General features: G+C 44.3%; 1 protein-coding gene and 1 pseudogene across 2 annotated transcripts in view; both read left to right on the top strand.

The window, feature by feature from the left end:
• DIP2A (disco interacting protein 2 homolog A) overlaps nt 1-19334 on the top strand; it is a 125584-nt gene that overhangs the window by 57590 nt on the left and 48660 nt on the right. For both annotated transcript variants that reach the window (XM_075542171.1, XM_075542170.1), the window contains exons 7-10: nt 5787-5906; nt 7175-7372; nt 13964-14055; nt 17907-18017. In XM_075542171.1, coding sequence (XP_075398286.1) covers nt 5787-5906; nt 7175-7372; nt 13964-14055; nt 17907-18017 — 521 coding nt within the window. The remainder of the gene's footprint in view (nt 1-5786; nt 5907-7174; nt 7373-13963; nt 14056-17906; nt 18018-19334) is intronic.
• Nucleotides 1110-1289, top strand: LOC142441824 (U1 spliceosomal RNA; annotated as a pseudogene).

Genomic DNA, 19334 nt, shown 5'->3' with positions numbered 1-19334 from the left:
ACCCTTTGATCATGGGACCAGTGTGTGGCTGCCTGGATTGTTCTGTGCCTCAATTTGCAAGCTACACTGCCTGTGGGACACCTAACCCGTGGACTGTGTCACTGTAATGTGAGGTTCCTTCAAGACCTGCTTCACCACACCATTGGAATTTGCATCTCTTGGCTGACTGTTGGTGATCTGCCTTGCTGTTTGCTGCCTGTGCCCGGATGGCCTGAATTGCTCTACCTGGTGGCTCTCACGACTTGAAGGACTGCCAGTGTCTCACAACTGTCTCATGGGAGTGATTCACACTGAGCCATTTGCACTGCTTTATAATTTAGCTGTTTATTTCTTGTGTTATATATCTATCTGTATAAATATGTCCATAAAATGATTAGCAATCTGGCTTTGTCTCTCTAGAGAACCCTGTCTAACACAGTATGTGCAGATGATGTTTAGTTAGGTGGTTCTGTAATTTGCATACTCTGTTGGGTCACCTTTCTTTGGAATGGGCACGCATACGGATCTCTTCCAGTCAGTTGGCCAGGTGGCTGTCTCCCAGATTTCCTGGCATGGACGACTGAGTGCTTCCAGTGCTCCCATCAGCTTGTTGGGACATTTCAGTTAATATCCCATCAGTTCCCAGAGCCTCGTTTTCTACTAATGCTTTCAGTGCAGCTTGGAATCCTTCCTTCAGTACTGTCAGTTCTGGGTCAGATGCCACCTCCTGAGATGGCAGAATGTCAAGTCCTTCTTTTTGGTACAGTGACTCCGTGCATTATTTCCAGTTTTTCTTGATGCTGCTTGCATCATGCAATATTTGGTAGCCTTTTAAAAAGTTTTATTGACATGTCATATATCCTATAATTCGATGGTTCAGTCGTACTAAAAACAGTTGTACAGTCATCATCACAGTCAAGTTTAGAACATTTTCTTCTTTCTTGAACTCATTGTTATTAACTCCCTATTTCCTCCCACCTTCCCTTGCAGTCCCCGCCCCTCTACCCCTGCACAAACCATTAATTCAGGTACAATCTATATAGATTTAGCTATCTTGGATTTCATATGTAGAAAAACATACTAAAACACACACACACACACACACACACCAATAAAAAAATTCAACAACAACACTTGCCTGGCAGGGGAGATGCCATGATCACGAAGGTGGTTTTCCCAGGGCGAGGCTCATCGGTGGCACTCCGGATGTGCTGACCCCTGAGATTTCATTGAGTATATCTGTAGAAAGAGACAACAGGGAAGCTCATTGCCATCCTCGTTGTTGTTAGTGGCTGTTGAGTCGGTTACAGCTCATTGTGAGTGACCTTCTGTATAACGGAACAAAACCCTGCCTGGTCCTGTGCTATCCTGACACGTGTTCCTGTCTTTGACCCTCCTGATGCGGCCACCGTATCCATCCATCTTGCTGAGAGGAAGGCCCTTTCCACCGCCCCTCTCCTGAGGGACTGGCCTCTTCTGGCAACATATCCAAAGTTTGCGAGATGAAGTCTTACCATCCGTGCCACTAAGGAGCATTCTGGGAAAGGATCGTATGCTTGACAAAGTGAAGGGGCAGCGAGACAGAGGAAGCCCCTTAACAAGATGGACTGACAGTGACTGCAGCAGTGGCCTCAGCCACAACAACTGTGAGGACGGCCAGGACTGCTGGACAGAGGGCCACTGTGAGTCGTCTGGTGCCTAACGATAACAAGATTTTATATTCCTACCAATTATGGTATAGCTCTCCATTTGTTTAGATCTTTCAAAGACTTTCTCAGCATTGTTTTCATCCTTCAAGAGTACAGATATGGCACATGTTTTGTTAAAATTATTCCTGGTATATTTTTAAGGAGCCCTGGTGGCTTAGTGATTATGAGTTGGGTGGTTAACTGCAAGGTCAGCAGTTCAAAAGCACCAGCTTCTCTGAAGGAGAATGATAGGGATTTCTGCTCTCATGAAGAGTGACAGTCCTAGAGACTCACAGGGGCAGTTCTACCCTGTCACTCCCCTGCTGCTATGAGTTGGCATCGTTCAGTGGCAGCGAGTTTGGTTTTGGAATATACTTTTGATGCCACTGTAAGTTATATTTAAAGTATTTTTTTCCAGGTTGTTGGTATCCTGTGAAAATATAATTGAATTTAAAAAAACTCAATATAATTATTGGAAATATATGCACTGAACTTATAGTATTCTAGTAGCTTTTAAAATAGATTTCTTAATATTTTTTTCTACTTAATCACACTATCTGTGAATTAAGATACTTTGGCTTTCCAAATTACTTGCCTCATTTTTTTTTGCCTTGTTCTATTATCTTGGACTCTTAATACAAGGTCTATTATTATTGTTGATAATAGACATCCTTATCTGTGTTTCCTGTATCACAGAGAAAAATATGCATTGAAGTATTTAAATCATTTACAGTCAAGTTAGTTTGCAATGTGATTCCAGTATCAAATCCATGATACCGCTATACTTTTTCTATTGTACTCATCTATTAAATTCTCCCTTCCATCCCTTACCCCATCTTACCTGTATTCCTTTGGGTTAATTTGTTGTTATTTTTTTTAACATTGTATATTATCATCACTTTTATTTTTTTCTTTGTGGTTACTATAGGATTGATGACATTAATCTTTACCTCAACACAACCTGTCCTCACATTTTATTACACAACTTGGTGTGCCGAAGGTGGCCTTTTAATACGTTGTTACTGTGACCACTGAGAAGCTATTTGGAGAAAGTTAAAAATGAGTTTCTTTTTGAGCATCACTGACCAGGATATATTCCAAACGAGTCAAGATATCGAATGAGAGAAATTAAGTAGCACGAAAAGATGGTGGTTTTTCCTTTTACCTGTTTATAGGGAAATGCCCAATCATCTCTACATCGAACGATTCCAGCCATATGGTTAGAGAAAACTGACTTATGACACCTGGCACCAGACCGATGAGATTGACACCAGTTTAGTAGTGAGATGTATGTTGTTGTGTGCTGATTCAGATTCCTAGTGACCCTACGACCCTGCGTATCTGACACATTAGAACTGTCCCACAGGCTGAATCTATAGGCACAGACTGCCAGATCCTTTCTCCCGCAGAGCCACTGATGGATTAGCTGCTGACCCTTTGGTTAGCAGCTGAGCACAGCCCTTCCACTGCTGGGGTTCTTTACTTACAGCCTGGGACAGGAGAGCACAGCATGCAGAATTCCAGGGGGCTTCTACTTAAGAGCAGAGTGAATAAGCAGGTGTTGTGGGGGACAGGTGTTATAGTAACAAGAGGATGGATTCCCATGAAAATGTGTGCTTAGCATGGGTGGCAGTACACTGGCACTTGTAACTGACTGATAAGCAGGCACTGTGCCAGGTCCCATGATAAAGGGCTAAGGGCCTTTGTCCTCCTAGGGAATCAGAGTGGGGAGGGGAACTTGCCACTGGGCTATTTAAGGCCCTCCTGATTTTTCCTAGATGTCAAGACAGCACACAGTATTGGGCCTTAATTTTAGATCTTATTCCATCAAAGCTTTTCTAAATATGTGTAAAAATTTACATTTAGTCTAGGTAAAGATATAGATATATTTGACTTTCATAAAACTACAAAAAAAACAAACCCAAACACCCTAACCTTTTACATGACAAATAATACTTATAAAGAGAACCAAAAGGAGAATCGATAAACAGGGAGAGAATATTCACAACAGATGCACTGCATGAAAGTCTAGTGTTTATAATACTTAAAGAACTTTTTTAAATGGAGAGGAAGCCTGAGGCGGTGGGTCGGGGGTGGTGGGGGATTGTTGGAGCAACAGCAAACTAGCTTAGAGGAGGCACCAAGAGGCGGAATGAAGGGGAAAGTGGCGGTGAGGCAGGAGGAAGGTAAGAGGAAACAGGAAGGACCAAGGAAGCAAAGCAATGGATAGAGGTATAAACATAGCAGTGTACATATGTAGATACATTAATCCACAAAAATAGAGGTATTGGCTCATGTACATATATTTATACGGCAATACACTGAGGTAGGGGATGGACTTGGGGCCTCTGCTCATACCCTCCCTCAATATAAATTGAGAGGACGGTAACCCCAATCATATAGAGTCCTAGTGATGTAGTGAGTTATGTGTGCACTGAGCTGCTAAGTGCAAGGTCCGCAGTTCAAACGGACCAGGATTTCTACTGAAGAAAGATGAGGCTTTTCTCTCCTTTAAAAAAGCCAGTTCTCAGAAACCCAAAGCTCAGGTCTACAGCCCTGTGGGGCCACTGTGTGTTGAATGAACTTGGTGGCAGTGGTAGGGAGGCAGGTAGCCCACACAGCATGTCTCCGACCCTAGCTGCCCAGATCTGGGTCAGAGCTCACAAGTTAGAAGGACACCTCTTCAGACTGCCTGCGGAGTGTCCTCCTAGGTCTCGCTTGCTCTCATTGCCCCTGTGGGTTCAGTCATTTGTCAAAAGAACTCATAGAAATCATGCAGAGTATACCACACTTAAGGCTTCTGATTTATTACAGCCGAAAAAGGTTTGGAATGAGGTCTCAAAGCGGTCATAGTATGGAGTACTCATGTTCCAACAAGGGACATGCTACCTCTCCTGTGTATGGTCACCATCTAGGAAGCTCATCTGAGCTTCAGGCTCTTACTGGCCTCCCTTCATGGCCAGGACAGATTGCGCATTGACAGGTGAGGCTTGGTTACATCAGGCCCCCAGCGGTTGGTATGACTAGAACTAAGAATGAGGCCAAATTGCTTTTTGCAATTCACACCTCTCAGACGTGTTCCAGATTAAAGGAGAGAAAATGTGACAACTTTCTCTGTTGGAGAACAGAAATGCTGTAAGAGGGCACTGTGGGGGTGGCTCCCTGGCTTGGTGGGTTAACAGGATGTCTGCACAGCAGCTCGGGTCAGTGTGGCACTCCCAGGACTCCCCTCACCCTCTTACAGAAGGGCTTGCAGCCAGTGAGCACGCTCACCCTCCTCTCGTGTATATTTTCCTGAGCACCTTGTCACCAGCGCTGGTGCTTGTCACCACCTGAGTGTTGCTGTGTGGAGGCGGACTCCTGCCTTCTACAGACGCTCCGTCACCTAACAGCCGACAAGCTTGTGGCCTCATGAGATTCATCGTTACTGAGGACACAAAAGAGCATTTCGCTTATGTGGATTGTGTTTCTTGACATTTTCCATCCATTAAAAAAATTAAAACTGTTTATAAAAAATGTAAATCTATGTATCCATCCATTTAGAAATAATAAATTCATGACATGTGAACACAAAACAAATAGGCTCACTGCCATCAAGTCGATTCCCACTTACAGAAATCCGATAGAACAGAGTAGAACTGTCCCTATGGGTTTCCAAGACTAAATCTTGACGGGAGTAGAAAGCCTCATTTCCCCATGGACACGGAAACGTCAATAGCATCGACTTATGGGGGCAAGAATCCAAATCAATGCAAATTGAGTGAGCAGAGTGGCTCTGCTCCACGTGTTTGCAAATATCCTCTATGATTGGCATCATGCAGCTTCTGGGCTCTTCCTGCTCACATGAAGTTTGCTGTGGTGTCGCGCTGTGTCGCCTCTGGAAAGCGCCCTGAGCTCTGGGAGGGAGGGAGGAAGGCCAGTGGGTTTTAGTACGACCATGACAGCGCTTTGACTGTCTCTCAGTAGGTATTGGTTGAATGCGCGGATAAATCCCCACATGACAGTTGTATGGGTCAGCATGTGGATGGACTTACACATCCCAATCTGTTCCTGCCACGTCCACCCCCGGGGCTCGTCTGCACGCCTCGCCTCAGTGTTTCTCTGCTTCTTCTGTGCCAGGGGTCCCGGTGAACAGCAGGGTGTCCTCCAAAATCCAGCAGCTTCTAAACACCCTGAAGAGGCCCAAGCGCCCTCCACTGAAGGAGTTCTTTGTGGACGATTGCGAGGAACTGTTGGAAGGTAAGGGGCCCTGACTCTCCCTCTGCTTCTGTGAGTGTGCGGACAGCGTGGCCTCCAGGCCTGCAGTCACCTCTGCCTCCACACCCCGTGGCCACCTTGCATGATCGTTTCAGACGACGCTTTATTGAAGCAAGCAGAAAATTCATCACTCAAATTAAAATGACTTAGCATTTCTCTGTGTTCCTAGCCCAGCGGCTGAAAATACTTCTATAGCTTGATTTTACTTAATGTTATGTAAAATTTCATTTAAAGGTGAGAAAATTCGGACAGCCTTAGAATAAAAATAGATGTACTTTTTAAAGAATCAAAATCAAACCAAACTCACTGCCATCGAGTCCGTTCTGACCCATAGCAGCCCTCTGCTTACAAGAAATCCACGCCTGGGGACCACGAGACTGCCTAGGAGCTGGCTGTGAGGACGGCAGCAGCCCCCACAGAATCCCGCCCTCTCGGCTCCTGGCTCCACTTCTGTTCAGGCCAGCAGCCAAGTGTACGCAGCTGACGGTCTTCTCAGTGCCTGAGGATGGAGCATGGCTTTTAGGGCATTTCTTCCTCTTCATCATCAGATCATGGCCTTTCATATTCAGAGTTCGGGGGTATGAATGCTTCAGAGAGCCAGCTGTCTCATACTTGAGGAATTTTGGTTGGTAGTCACCAGAACTATAGTAAATTTCATGGTGAAGTTTTTGTTCAACAGGGCGATGTGCATTGTGAGTGCCCAAACCGCTTGGGTGACTCCGCTCACGTTCCTCCTTTGTAAGCTGGTCATCAGTCCGTGCTTCACAGGGATCATGGGAATTGGTGATAACATCATTAACCTTCAAGATGCCCTGTGCCGAGGGCTGACGGGTTGATGAGGTGTTAACACCATCGTTAGGCTACCTTTGTCACGTGAAGGGTATAGTGGGTTAACATGTTAGCCAACCACAAGGTAAGTAGTTTGAAACACCGGGAGAATGATCAGATTTTCCTCCTCCTGTAAAGTGTTACAGGCTCGGAAATCTACAGGGAGAGTTCTACCCCGACCTACGCGTCTGTCTGCATAGGAATCGACTTGATGGCAGTGTCTTTGGGTTTTTTTGTCATATAAAGTTATGACGATTAGGTTCGTGCTTAACTTTCACATGATCATTTTCCATTTGAATTTCCATCAGTTCTTGGTTAATGAGCCTGTGACTATGGTAATGATAAGCAAATGTAAACAAACCATAAGCTTCAGATTAGTGTGTAGAACGCTGAAATGTCTTCTCTTTGGGTTTTGTTTGTAGTTCAGCAGCCGGATCCAAATCAGCCGAAACCTGAGGGCAGTCAGATGGTCATGCTCAAAGGGGAGCCCCTGGCTGTGGGGACACCCTGGCCCCCATCACTGCTGGCCGCCCTGCAGCAGTGGGGCACAACTCAGCCCAAAGCCCCCTGTCTGACTGCCTTGGATACAACTGGGAAGGCCACATACACTCTCACCTATGGCAAGTATTCATAGAAAGTATGCTTCCTGTTTAACTGTCAAAGGTTGCACATGGAGTCCAACTCACCAGACAACGCACTGGCAGTGTGAAACAGATTCCCGCGACATAGCACAGTGGTCAAATGGAACACTGGCACCCTCTGGTTCAGTGCCCCTCCTAGATCCCTGCCTGCTCCTCTTCACCAGAAGCGTAGTAATCAACGCTGCTCTGTCTCCCTAGTGTTTGCACCCATGTGTGCATTGCCAGACAGCAGCGTTGCGAGGTGTCTGATGTTGAATAGATGGCGTCACGCATTCTGTATCTTTTCTCGCCTGGCATCTTGTGGTTCCCTATTGCTGTCATGCAAGTGATCCTGAAGTTCGCGTGCATGCCCCTTCCAGCGACGACTGCCGTCGATGGCTTTGCCTGTACTAAAGTTTTGTGCAAATGGGGTTTCATTGAAGTGTTCTTTGGGGTCCGCATTCCTTTGTTCACCGTTATTTGTGAGACTGCTAAATGATGCTGTATAAACTGGTCATTAGTTTTTTTTCCTCATTGATGGATATTATATCATTGTAGGAATATACCTGAGCTTATTTTTACACCTTACAGCAGATGGGCTTTTAGGTTGTTTCCACTTTGGGACGATTGTGTAAAATGCTGTTAATGAACATTCTCATGTGCGTCTACTGAGGAACACAGGCAGGCATTTGTGCTGGGTATAAATTTTGATGTGGAATTGTTCAACTTTACACTGCTGCCAGTATTACAGGAAGAGTCCCAGTGGCTCCACAGCCTCACCAGCACCTGACCTCGTGGTCATCGTAGTCTTTCTGTTAGGGGTGTGGCATCACATTACAGTTCTAATTTGTGTTCCCCTGATAACAAATGATGCGACTCAGATGCTTGCTGGTTGTTTGAAAGTCTGCTTTCATACACTCCCCAGATTTCTAGCTCATTCTTCCACTAGGTTATTATCACTTAAAAATTTCTTTATATGTTTAATGTCTCCTTCGTCAGATACATACTTTGCAAATCTTGCCTCCACTCTTTGAATTGCCCTTTCACACTTAATTGTGACTTTTCGTGAATGGAGAGCCTTAATTTAATGTAGTCCAGTTTCTTTTTCTTTGACGGAAGTGCTTCCTGGGTCCTGTTTATGGCGTCTTCACCAAACTTAAGGTCACAGTATATTTTCCTGTCTTTCCTATAAAAAACGTCTCACAGTTAGGGGTCACAATCTATCTAGAATTTAATTCCATGTGTGTTGTGAGGCTGAAGTAATTTTTTTTTTAATTTTAGGAACATCCAGTTGACCAAGTTGTGTTCACTGGTGGTTTCTTTAGGGACTCTTTCCCTAGGTCAGGACCATGGAATTATTCTGTTAATCTTGGGAAAGCGTTGGTGCTTTGGCTCTCACATTTATAGCTACTACTCACTTGGAATTCCTTACTTTGGGGGTATGGCATGAGGATAGGCTTCAGACTCACAGTATTTCACTGTAGATGAGCAGCTGTCTCCCGACTGTTCTAAGAAAAGTCTCTACTCTTCTGCTGTCAGAAGCCAAGCTGTCCACGTGCACCTGTTTGGGAGTTTGCTTTTTTCCCCCATTCATCCATTAATTCTGACCTTCTGCCATATGTCACCCTCTTAATTATTTTAGCTGTATTATAAGTCTTATTACCTGTAGAGAATGTCTTCCCACCTTGTTTTCTTTAAGAGCGTCTTGGCTATCCTTCCCTATGGACTTCAGTGTCAGTGTCAGAAAGAGCCCATCTGCTGCCTCAAACGTGCCTGTGGAGATTTTGATCAGCATTGCTTTGAATCAGTTTTCATGGTTGAGTCTTCCAGTTCAGTAGGAGCCTGGCTGGTGTCAGCCATTTGCTGTCAGCTGGTCACCTCGAGGTGGGCGGCTCAAACCCACTCCCGTGACTCCACGGAAGGAAGGCCTGACCATCTCGTCTGTCAGGCAGCAGTGGAGCAGTCTCTGTCTGTACCACGTGCTGTCACCCTGAGTTGGCGACTGACCAAAGGCAGCTAACAGCAACAACCAGTCCACGACATGATAGGTCCCTTCATTCTTTCAAGGTTGGTTTTGTTTTTTCCACTTTAGTCCAGTGAAGAGAGAGAACGTGTGTATTTTCTGTGGCGTTTGGTCTTAGGTATTTGAGGGGCATGTTTTAGTCTCGTTGTGATTGTCAGGTAGGCGAATGTGCAACAACAAAGCACCGCCTGGTCTTGCACCACCCTCACCTGGCCTTATGTTTGAACCTGTTGCTGCAGAAACGGTGTCCTTCCATTTTGTCACGGGTCTTCCTCGTTTTTGACCTCCATCTACCTCACCCAGGATGATGTCCTTCTCCAGGGACTGGTCTCTACATGAGTTGAAGTCTCGCCATCCTTGCCTCTAAGGGGCATTCCGGCTGTCCTTCCTCCGAGACAGATCTGTTCCTTCTTTTGTCCATCCATGGTACTTTTCAATGTTCTTTGCCAACACCATAGTTCAAGTGCATCAATTTTTCTTTAATCTTCCTTATTCCCACTTTCACATGCATCGGAGGCAATTGAAAAGACCATGGCTTGAGTCAGGCACATCATAGTCCTCAAAATGACATCTTTGCTTTTGAACTTTATTTATTTAATCATTTTATTGGGAGCTCTTAGAGATATTGCAGCATTCCAAGGTGCCTTTGAGCACTTTAAAGTCCCGTGCAGCAGAAATCTTCTCGTGAAGAGTATTATTCCAATTTTTTATTTGCTGTTTATTGCTAACATGACATTTGCATATTGATGTATCCAGCAGCCTTGCTACATTCAGTTACAAAGATTCTCTGGGATTTTTCTACATACACACCGTCATGCTACTTACAAACAATGTGTTTTCTTTCCAATTGTTTTACCTTTATTTTTTTCTTAGTCTTAGTCACCGGCTAGGAGTTTTAGTAAAATGCTGCAGGCAGGTGGCTGAAGTGTTCCTACTGTGAGAGGGAAGGCTTTCAACGTCGATGACCAAGTACAAGATTTTCTACGTGATAGCTGCCCCAGACATTAAGAAAGTTTCTTTTTATTGAAATTTAAGAATGATTTTTCAAATCTCGAATGAGTTTAAAGTTGGTATGTTTTGTTTCCATCTATTGAAATATTTGCTCTATTTTTGATCTTTGCTAAGATGGTAAATTGCATTCATCTTTTTTGGGGTGTATTTTTGTATTCACGGATAAAACTGACTTGGTCAGAATGCTTTTTTTTTTAAATGCTGGATTGCATTTGGAAATCTTCATATATCACAATCACTGACATCTCATGTGTACCTTTTTAGTCAAGCCAAAGCAACAGTGTTATGGATTGAATATTTTTTCTCATTTATTTCTCTGATTTTACAGTATTGCTCTTGAGTTTACTACTACTTGCCACGGGGCTACGCCACAGGTTTTTCCCCTCTTTTAAAAAAATTTGTAAATTAGAAAGGGGTTACATTATGGGTCATCAGCGCTGTATGCAACATTTTAAATAGTGGCATAGTGGTTACACATTGGGCTGCTAACCACAAGGTCAGCAGTTCGAAACCACTAGCTGCTTTAAGGGAAGAAGAGGAGACTTTCTAATCCTGTACAGAGTTACAGTCATGGGAACCCACAAAGGCAGTTCCACCTTGTGCTTTGGGTCGCTCTGAGTCTGTATTGACTTGATGGTAATGAGCTCGGATGACCCCTCATCCTTGATTATGCTCCTTCTTGTGGGGTACCATCATCCATGACACTGAAGTTGACACCTCTGCCCTGTCTAGTCCATTACGCCTCTTCCCCTCTCCTCGTGCCACCGAGATTTGAGGGGGCTCAGTGGCGATTGTTGTGTCACTTCTTTGGTACACTGCATTGGGGAAACATTCTGGCTACTTGGGGTGTTGGGACTAAACTCGGTGTTTCTATTCTCTGCTCCCGTTATCACCCCTTGTATACCTTCCCAGGCACCTTCAATCCTCTGCGTTTCCGTTGCCTAGTTTCCCACCTTCATCACCACCTTCATCTGCCCCCCCCAAAAAAAACTTGTCACCCCCCCATAGTTCAAGAGTAAAGCAGTTGAAAACAGTTGTATACACATAACCACAACTACTTCTAGTGTCTCCCCCCTTTCCATGTTATTTGCCCCTCAGTAATCTATACATGCAACATATATTATATATATGCCGCAGAGAAAACTTCTGCTGAGAAACCAGCAAGGAATATTTAAACTTAGTGGGGAGAGCAAATGACCAGGTGTTATCTATAGTTCCATGCACCATAACCAACTTTGCAATAATCTCTGTCAGATAGCAAAGCTGTTCGAGCCCCTTCGCTGTGTTCCGAGGGGCACTGCCAGAGGCCTTTCCACATAGGTCCTCTAGATAGATTTGGGGGTTCCCACGATCCTCCGTAGCCTTCTACAAATTGGGTGTTGACAATTTAAGCTCTGAAACCTTTCCCTCCACTGTATTTGGATTTTGGTATTTGTCATCTGTCAGGGTAAACCAGCCCCTAACACATCATCACGGGTCCGCTAGGCGCAATTGTACAGCGATATTAAGTAAAGATCATAGTAAAGTCATAGAGAGCATGAGAGAGAGAAGAGAGATAGAAGTAATGGAGTCAGACACATTTCCTGGTAGCATGCTCACCTCAGCCCCGCTTGGTGGTCCATGTGGGGGGAGAGATATATATTTATTGCTAACCAAGGCTTTTTTATTTTCTGGGGACATGCAAGCCCCCTAATTACAGGTGAGGACATACGTCACAGGAAGGGGTTGTGCTGTAGGTAGTACAGTAATGGGAGGGGTGATCTAGGGGTATCCATGCAATAGGAAGAGGGGGGATTGGGGATATACATGTGGCAAGATGGGCAGATCCTAGATACAGGATGGCAGCCTAACTTTGGATGTCACTGAGCTGCTTTGACCTGTTCCCTGACTCAACTGTAGAGACTCTACCTGCAGGAAGCAAATCATGACTGATGACTGCATGCCTGTAGGGAGAAGTTGCCCATTGTCCTTAGCTGCAGGGAGCGGGCCCCACCTGTGGTGGGACCAGTCAGTAGTCTGGCCACTGACTGCCTTCAGGGAGGATGTCTGTGAGCATCTGACTGCCCCCCATATGCTGGCAAAAAGCCCCTAGTGTTAGGCATGTCTTTGGGGGATACAAGGCTGGGGAAAAATCTCTTTATAATCCCACAGTCGTCTTTGGGTCCTCCAAGCTGGTGTGCTTTCTCCAAGTGGGCTTAGTTGACACCTCACTTATTTGGTGCCTTGTTTGGGTACAGGCCTGTACGACCCCAGATGCTGTTCTTTCTGATAGCCCAGCACCATCTGCGAAGCTCTCCTTTGTCAAGGCTGAATGCACTGAAGAGAGCTGTGGGTGGTGAGGGGCTGCCAACACCCAGAGGTGGCCTGCGAGCTCCCACACAGACCTGTAGCAGCAGTTGGCTCATGGGAGGTTATTGCACCTCCCGGACTCACCTCTGCAGTAAATTGGAGTTGTCAACTCCTGACTTTTCACAAAGAGTAATGAGTCATGTGACATGCTGCTGTTTCAAATGAGGTCACTGAGAGATATTAAATGACACGGAAATGCATTTGCAATGCAGTGCTGATTGAAAAAGAGTGAAGTAGGATCCCATTTCTTCACATGACGTTTCCATGTGTATATACATATATATACTTATCGCAAGAATACTAGACCTCTTTATTCCTAGTTTTCTGTATTCTGAAGTTTCTAGAATGACAAGTCTCATTTTTACATTAAGAAAAACAGGTCTATACACTATTTTTGAGAGGGAATCTTGATGTTCACAGCAGCATTGTACAGAATATAGTTATCATTGGAGACCCAAAGCCCATCTGTAGACAGTTGAACATCCCCTTACAGAAGGTTCACCAGGAAGAGATGAGCCAGTCAGGGTGCAGTATAGCAATGATGAAACATACAACTTTCCTCTAGTTCTTTAATGCTTCCTCACCCCCACTATCATGGTCCCAGTTCTACCTTACAAATCTGGCTAGACTAGAGCATGTACATGGGGACAGATAAGAGCTGGAAATACAGGGAATCCAGGACAGATAAACCCCTGAGGGCCAATAATGAGAGTAGCAATACCAGGAGGGTAAGGAGAAGGTGTGGGGAGGAAGCGGGAACTGATCACAAGGATCTACATATAACGCCCTCCCTGGGGGATGGACAATAGAAAAGTGGGTGAAGGGAGATATTGGTCAGTGTAAGACACAGAAAAATAATAATTTATAAATTATCAAGGGTTCGTGAGGGAGGAAGGCTGGGGGTGGGGAGGGGAAAATATGAGGAGCTGCTACCAAGGGCTCAAGTAGAAAGAAAATGTTTTGAAAATGGTTGTGGCAACAAATGTACAAATATGCTTTGCCCAATGTATGTACGTATGTATGTATTGTGATAAGAGTTGTATGAGCCCCAATACAATGATGATTAAGAAAAAGAATATCGTTATCACCACCTGAATTTCCAGTAGTTGAGTAATAGGCACATTATGGGGTACTGTGGTTGCCGCATTAACATGTTAATTATTAGTTTCTTGAATTTTACTTTGCTTAGTATTTTTGTTCTATTATAGGAAAACTTTGGAGTCGGAGTTTGAAACTAGCTTACACTCTACTTAATAAACTGACTAATAAGAATGAACCACTGCTTAAGCCTGGAGACAGAGTAAGTAACTGGAATGCAATTGTATTGGAGGGAGTGAAGCCACAGGTTTAGATAGCTGCTCTGTTGAAATCACTATCCTTTTGTCAGTGAAGTCGGCCACAAAGCAGTCTGAAAAATGGAAGAAGTGTGTAATGTGCAGCGTAAAATAATTGTTGTTCTTAATATTCCTCATTACCCATACACTGATTCTTTGATTTCTATTGTCTTCATTTATGTTGATGTTAATAATATATAAAATGAATATTAAGTTCCCGAAATTTAAATTTTAGGAGTTAACTTTGACCTTTGAGATTTTATGTACTTTATATCACCTCCTCAGGTATTCTGTGTGACCAGGCAACCCCCTCTCACCCACCTGCCGAGACAAAATGCAACAGAGACTAGATACTTACTCTCTAGCCCTACCCTGCTCAAGACAGTTGACAGTCGCCACCTTTGGCTAGGGACCATTGTGTTGGAGGGATAGAGAATATTCCATCACCACAGAAACTTCTACGACATCAGTAGGCCCAGAAGAATATGGGGGAAATCCAAGAAACTCATAGCAAAATACTCTTGTTTCAAAGGCTGCATATGGTCGGATCACTCAGTGGTGGGACAGACAAGTGGACAGAGTTCCAAGTGTCACTTTTCATGCCTTACTCTTTGGTGTGACACAAACATGTAAGAGGGAGCATCCAGTGTGACACAAACTGACTGTGGGGGCAGGAAAAGAAAGGACTAGCAAGCAGACTTGGAGGAAACCAAGTAGAGGAAGACACAGACAATCATGTGTATTGCAAATGAGTCGTCATTTCCCTGGGGAGTTGAGGTGAAGATATTTTTCCATAATCAAGAAGTGGATGCTAGTAGGAAAGACAGAAGGGAACCAGGAGAGAACAAGAGTTTGGAAATTGAATAGGAGTTCCACAAGGAGAAGGGAGAGCACAGGGTGGAAATATTTAATGTCATGATAGCACAGGAGGATATCCTAGACCACCAGAGCAGGCATGTTCCGTGACATCATCTGCACTTGAATATATATGTGTATCTATACACACACATAGCATACATGCAGAGGAGCCCTGGCGGTCTAGTGGTTCTGCGTTGGGTTGCAATATGCATAGTCAACAGTTCGAAACTAATATCAGGTCCATGGGAGAAAGACTGGGATTTCTATTTCCATCAGTAATTCCAGTCTCGGAAACCTACAGGAGGTCGCTACGACTCAGCAATGGCTTGGTGGCGGTGAACGTACACACGAGGATGCTTTAAATTATTTTATCTTTTAATTCCATTTCTCCACAAACTTTTTGAAGCCCCCGTGTGTGTGTGTGCGCGCGCGCACACTCATGTTCAACCTCCACTGTTGATGCCTACTCACAGCGTCTTTGATGTGCACTTAGTTGCCTCCTCCTGTAGATGGCTGCTTGTTGGAACACAAGCCTTTCAGACCCCAGACACTATTCCCATGGGGAGCCGGGCGCCATTTTTTTCTTCTTCACACTCTGCAGTAGCACCCTTCTCTTCAGTGATCTCTTCACGAAGGCGAGTATTGAGCAGGACCGTTATCAGAACTGACTGTTCTTGGATTGGGCCTCAAGTTACGTGGGAGCCCAGAGTCCAACTGCTTGTCTACCTGTTATGAATGACTTTGATTTCCTTTGGCGGTCATATTATGACAAAAACCAAAACTACCACCAGCAAGACCCCAACAACAAAACAAACAAAAACGAAAACATTGTCAATCACCAGCCTGTGATACAAGGCAGTTGCTTAGTCAATTTACCCAATGGCATGGAGTTTAACGTACTGTTGATCTGAGGAGTTTATGTGAGTCTAGTCCAACTGCGAGGTGCAACCAGTGAATTGTTACCTTGTACAGATTGATTTCTTCATGGATGGAGCTCTGCTCACATTGAGCCTGGGGCTTGGTGCTAGGGGAGCATTTCCCGTAATGGGCCTTAACAGGCTAGATTCTTTCTGTCAGATTTATACCTGTCATATTAATGCAGGGGGACCACTGAGGCACTAATTATATGGTGGTTCTGGGTTCCCTTTGTTAATGAGATTTTGCATTGTGCCATGGAATGAATCTTTTAAAATCACAAGTTTATTTTTTGTTGGGTAGGGGGAATCTCACAGTGATGCAACTTTTTTGATCTGCAGAATTCATGTAGTTGTGATTTCTAAAAAGATCAACGAGGTCCAAGTGAGTGAGCTCATTGTCAGAGCTTAGTGATGAAATCAGCTTCCTCTGGAAAAATTCAGCTCTCAATAGCAACAACTTTTCTAAAAACACATTTCCCAAATCAAGCGTGATCTCAAGGTTCTAGATTACTGGGACAGCCATTCCCAGAACCACCTTTTGAAGAACCCTGCCCTTTTCAATGAGCAAATTTGTTGGAAACTCCATTTCCAGACCTCAAGGACAGAGTAAATACAGATAGAATTTAAGATTATTTTTATGCTATCATGGGTTATTTTTTAGTAATTATTTTGCATTGTCAAAGATTCCAATTCTTGACAACCCTACAGGACTGAGTAAAACTACCCCTTTGGGTTCTGAGCAAAAGTTTTATCTTTCTCCTGCGGAGTGCTAGTGGATTCGAACTAATGACCTTGCAGTTAGCAGCCCAATGTGTAACCCACTGTGCCACCAGGGCTCTCAGATGTTACTGTAGTTCATGACGTACGGATTCAGACTAATTACGACACTGTTTGGGACTTACAAAGTTGCATTATATAAATAGCTTTTGACTTACAGGTAGTCTACAGCTTACAATGAGATTCTGTTTTGATAATGCTGCTTTAAGGTGGTTCTATTTTAAGGGAAATATCTCATTTTTTTAGTTTTACTTTTGACTGCCTTTTATTAGTAATATTTTTATAAATCATAACATTGGACACTTAAAAGTGAACATCTGAGAATGATCGCATCAGTAAGTTACATGCTACATGGTACATGTAGTACATGCTACTAGCAGTAAGACAGTGATTGTCCGTTTAAAAATATTGATGGTGTGAAATACCATGACTCAAGTACATTGTAGGGTAGGGAACTTGGGCAACGGCAAGGGGGGAGGCATGTAGGAGAGCCAAATACTCACCTACAATGATAGGAAATAAAACAAACTTAAAAAACAAAGCATAGCAATAGAAGCAACATAGCACAATAAAAATCGGAAGTACTTTTATTTTGTTTGGGGTAGGAGGACGAGTGTAGCATGGGACTATTACTTTTCATAAGTATTTTTGCTTTTGAAGCTTTGTGTATGACTATAAAACTATAAAACTATATATATATATGTAAAATCGAACTTCCAATTAAACGGTAGTAGCCTGGTGACCAGTTGGGAACAGGGGAGGAACGTGGCTGGAGTGGTCTCAGTAGACGTGTCCTTAGCCCACCACACTTAATGAAGATCTCAAAGTGGGAGAGTTTGCCCTTTGGGAAAGCACTGTTAGACACAGCTGCCTCTTCCTTTTATACATTGGTGGGAATTACCTAATAGTGGGTCCTGGTCCGTTACCCCCATTCTTGAGTGCTGTTGCCCAGATTGCCAGAGGGGTCTCAGCTGGTTCAGACCCCGAGACAGACTTGTATTTGGCCATCATTTAAAATCCAGAAATGTAAAATCTTACTTTCACGTGGAATAAGCATCCCCATCTAAAAACTAATTATTAATATGTATGTGAATGAAAACATTTCAGGACCAAAGGAAAACCTCGATTTAGAATTTTCTGACCTGAATTAGGGAAACTAAGATAATCTAAAATGACTGAATTCCGTCCAGTTGAGAGCTGTGCACATTGCAGTGACTAAGACGATTTGCCCGTGGATTTCATGTCTTTTCTCTGTACCATTCTAGGTGGCACTCGTGTTCCCGAACAGCGATCCTGTGATGTTCATGGTTGCCTTTTATGGGTGTCTCCTGGCAGAACTGATTCCTGTCCCCATAGAAGTGCCATTAACAAGGAAGGTAGCAAAACGATCCAGTTCACAGGATTCTAGTTCCATGAGATTTTATTCTGAAATTCACAGGAGCCCAGTCCTTTATCCTAAGACAGAGTTAGTGGCCATTTATACAGAGAGATGAATACAGTGGGAGGCAGTCAGACCAGGACTTGAGAGAGAAAGCAATTTGATCCATTTGGCACAGTTGAAAATCAGGAAGAGGGCGAGTCGGGGCGCCTTGCTTCACCATTGTTGTTCAGCTTGTATGCCGAGCATGCAATGTGCTGGTCTGCGTGCAGGACACGGTGTCAGGATTAGAGGAGTGCTCGTTAACAGCCTGACCTGTGCAGACGAGACAGCCCTGCTGGTTTAAAGCAGAGAAGGCTTCACGCTCTCACTCACGAAGATCAAAGACTACAGTTTTTGGTGTAAATTGCACATCAATATAAAGAAAACAAAAATCCTCACAACGGGACCAGTAAGCTTACATGACAGGAGGGGCGAAGATCAAGGCTGTCAAGGGTTGCATCTTGCTTACACCCACGGGCAGCATGCAGGCAAGCGGCAGTCAAAGACTGAAGGGTGCATTGCACTGGGCGAATCTTTTGCAAGAGATCTCTTAAAGCTGTTTAAGAGCAAGGATGTCACTTTGAGGATTAAGGGGTGCCTGGCCCAACCCAAGGAGCCCCGGTGGTGTCATGATTATGCCTGAGCTGCTAACCATCAGTGTGAAACCACCAGCGGCCCCACGGAAGAAAGATGAGGCTTTCTATTCCCACAAGTCATGGTCTTGGAAACACACCGGGGGTACCTGCCCTATGGGATCACTGAGCTGGGAATTGACTGAATGGAAGTGGATTTGGTTTTTGGTTTTGGACTCGAGCCATGGAATTTTCCATCTCCTATGCATGTGACAAGTGGCCAGGGCATAAGGAACACAAAGAAGAATTGGTGCCTTTGTGTTGCGGTGTTGACAGAGCAGTCCATTACAGTGGAGTCCCAGAGGAGTGAACAAATGCACCTTGGAAGAAGTACGGCTGGAATGCTGAGCCTTCACATCACCTATTTTGGGTCATGTTATCAGGAGGCACCAGTCCCTGGAGAAGAATAACGTGTGGGAAAGTAGTCGGTCAGCAAGAGACCCTCCATGAGATGGATTGACACACTGCTGCAACATTGAGCTCAAGCATACCACTGATTGTGGGCACGGCACAGGGGCACCCTGCTCTGTGGTCCACAGACTCACTTTGGGTCAGAACTGACTGGATGACACTAGCAACAATAACAATCTGACATTTGAAAACCATATAATTTCAGTAGGAGACAAGTTTCCTGTCACCCC

This window comes from Tenrec ecaudatus, chromosome 2, assembly GCF_050624435.1.
Source record: "Tenrec ecaudatus isolate mTenEca1 chromosome 2, mTenEca1.hap1, whole genome shotgun sequence".
Classification (NCBI taxonomy): domain Eukaryota; kingdom Metazoa; phylum Chordata; class Mammalia; order Afrosoricida; family Tenrecidae; genus Tenrec; species Tenrec ecaudatus.
The sequence above is the reverse complement of the archived record's forward strand: the minus strand, read 5'-3'. Positions and strand labels throughout refer to the sequence as shown.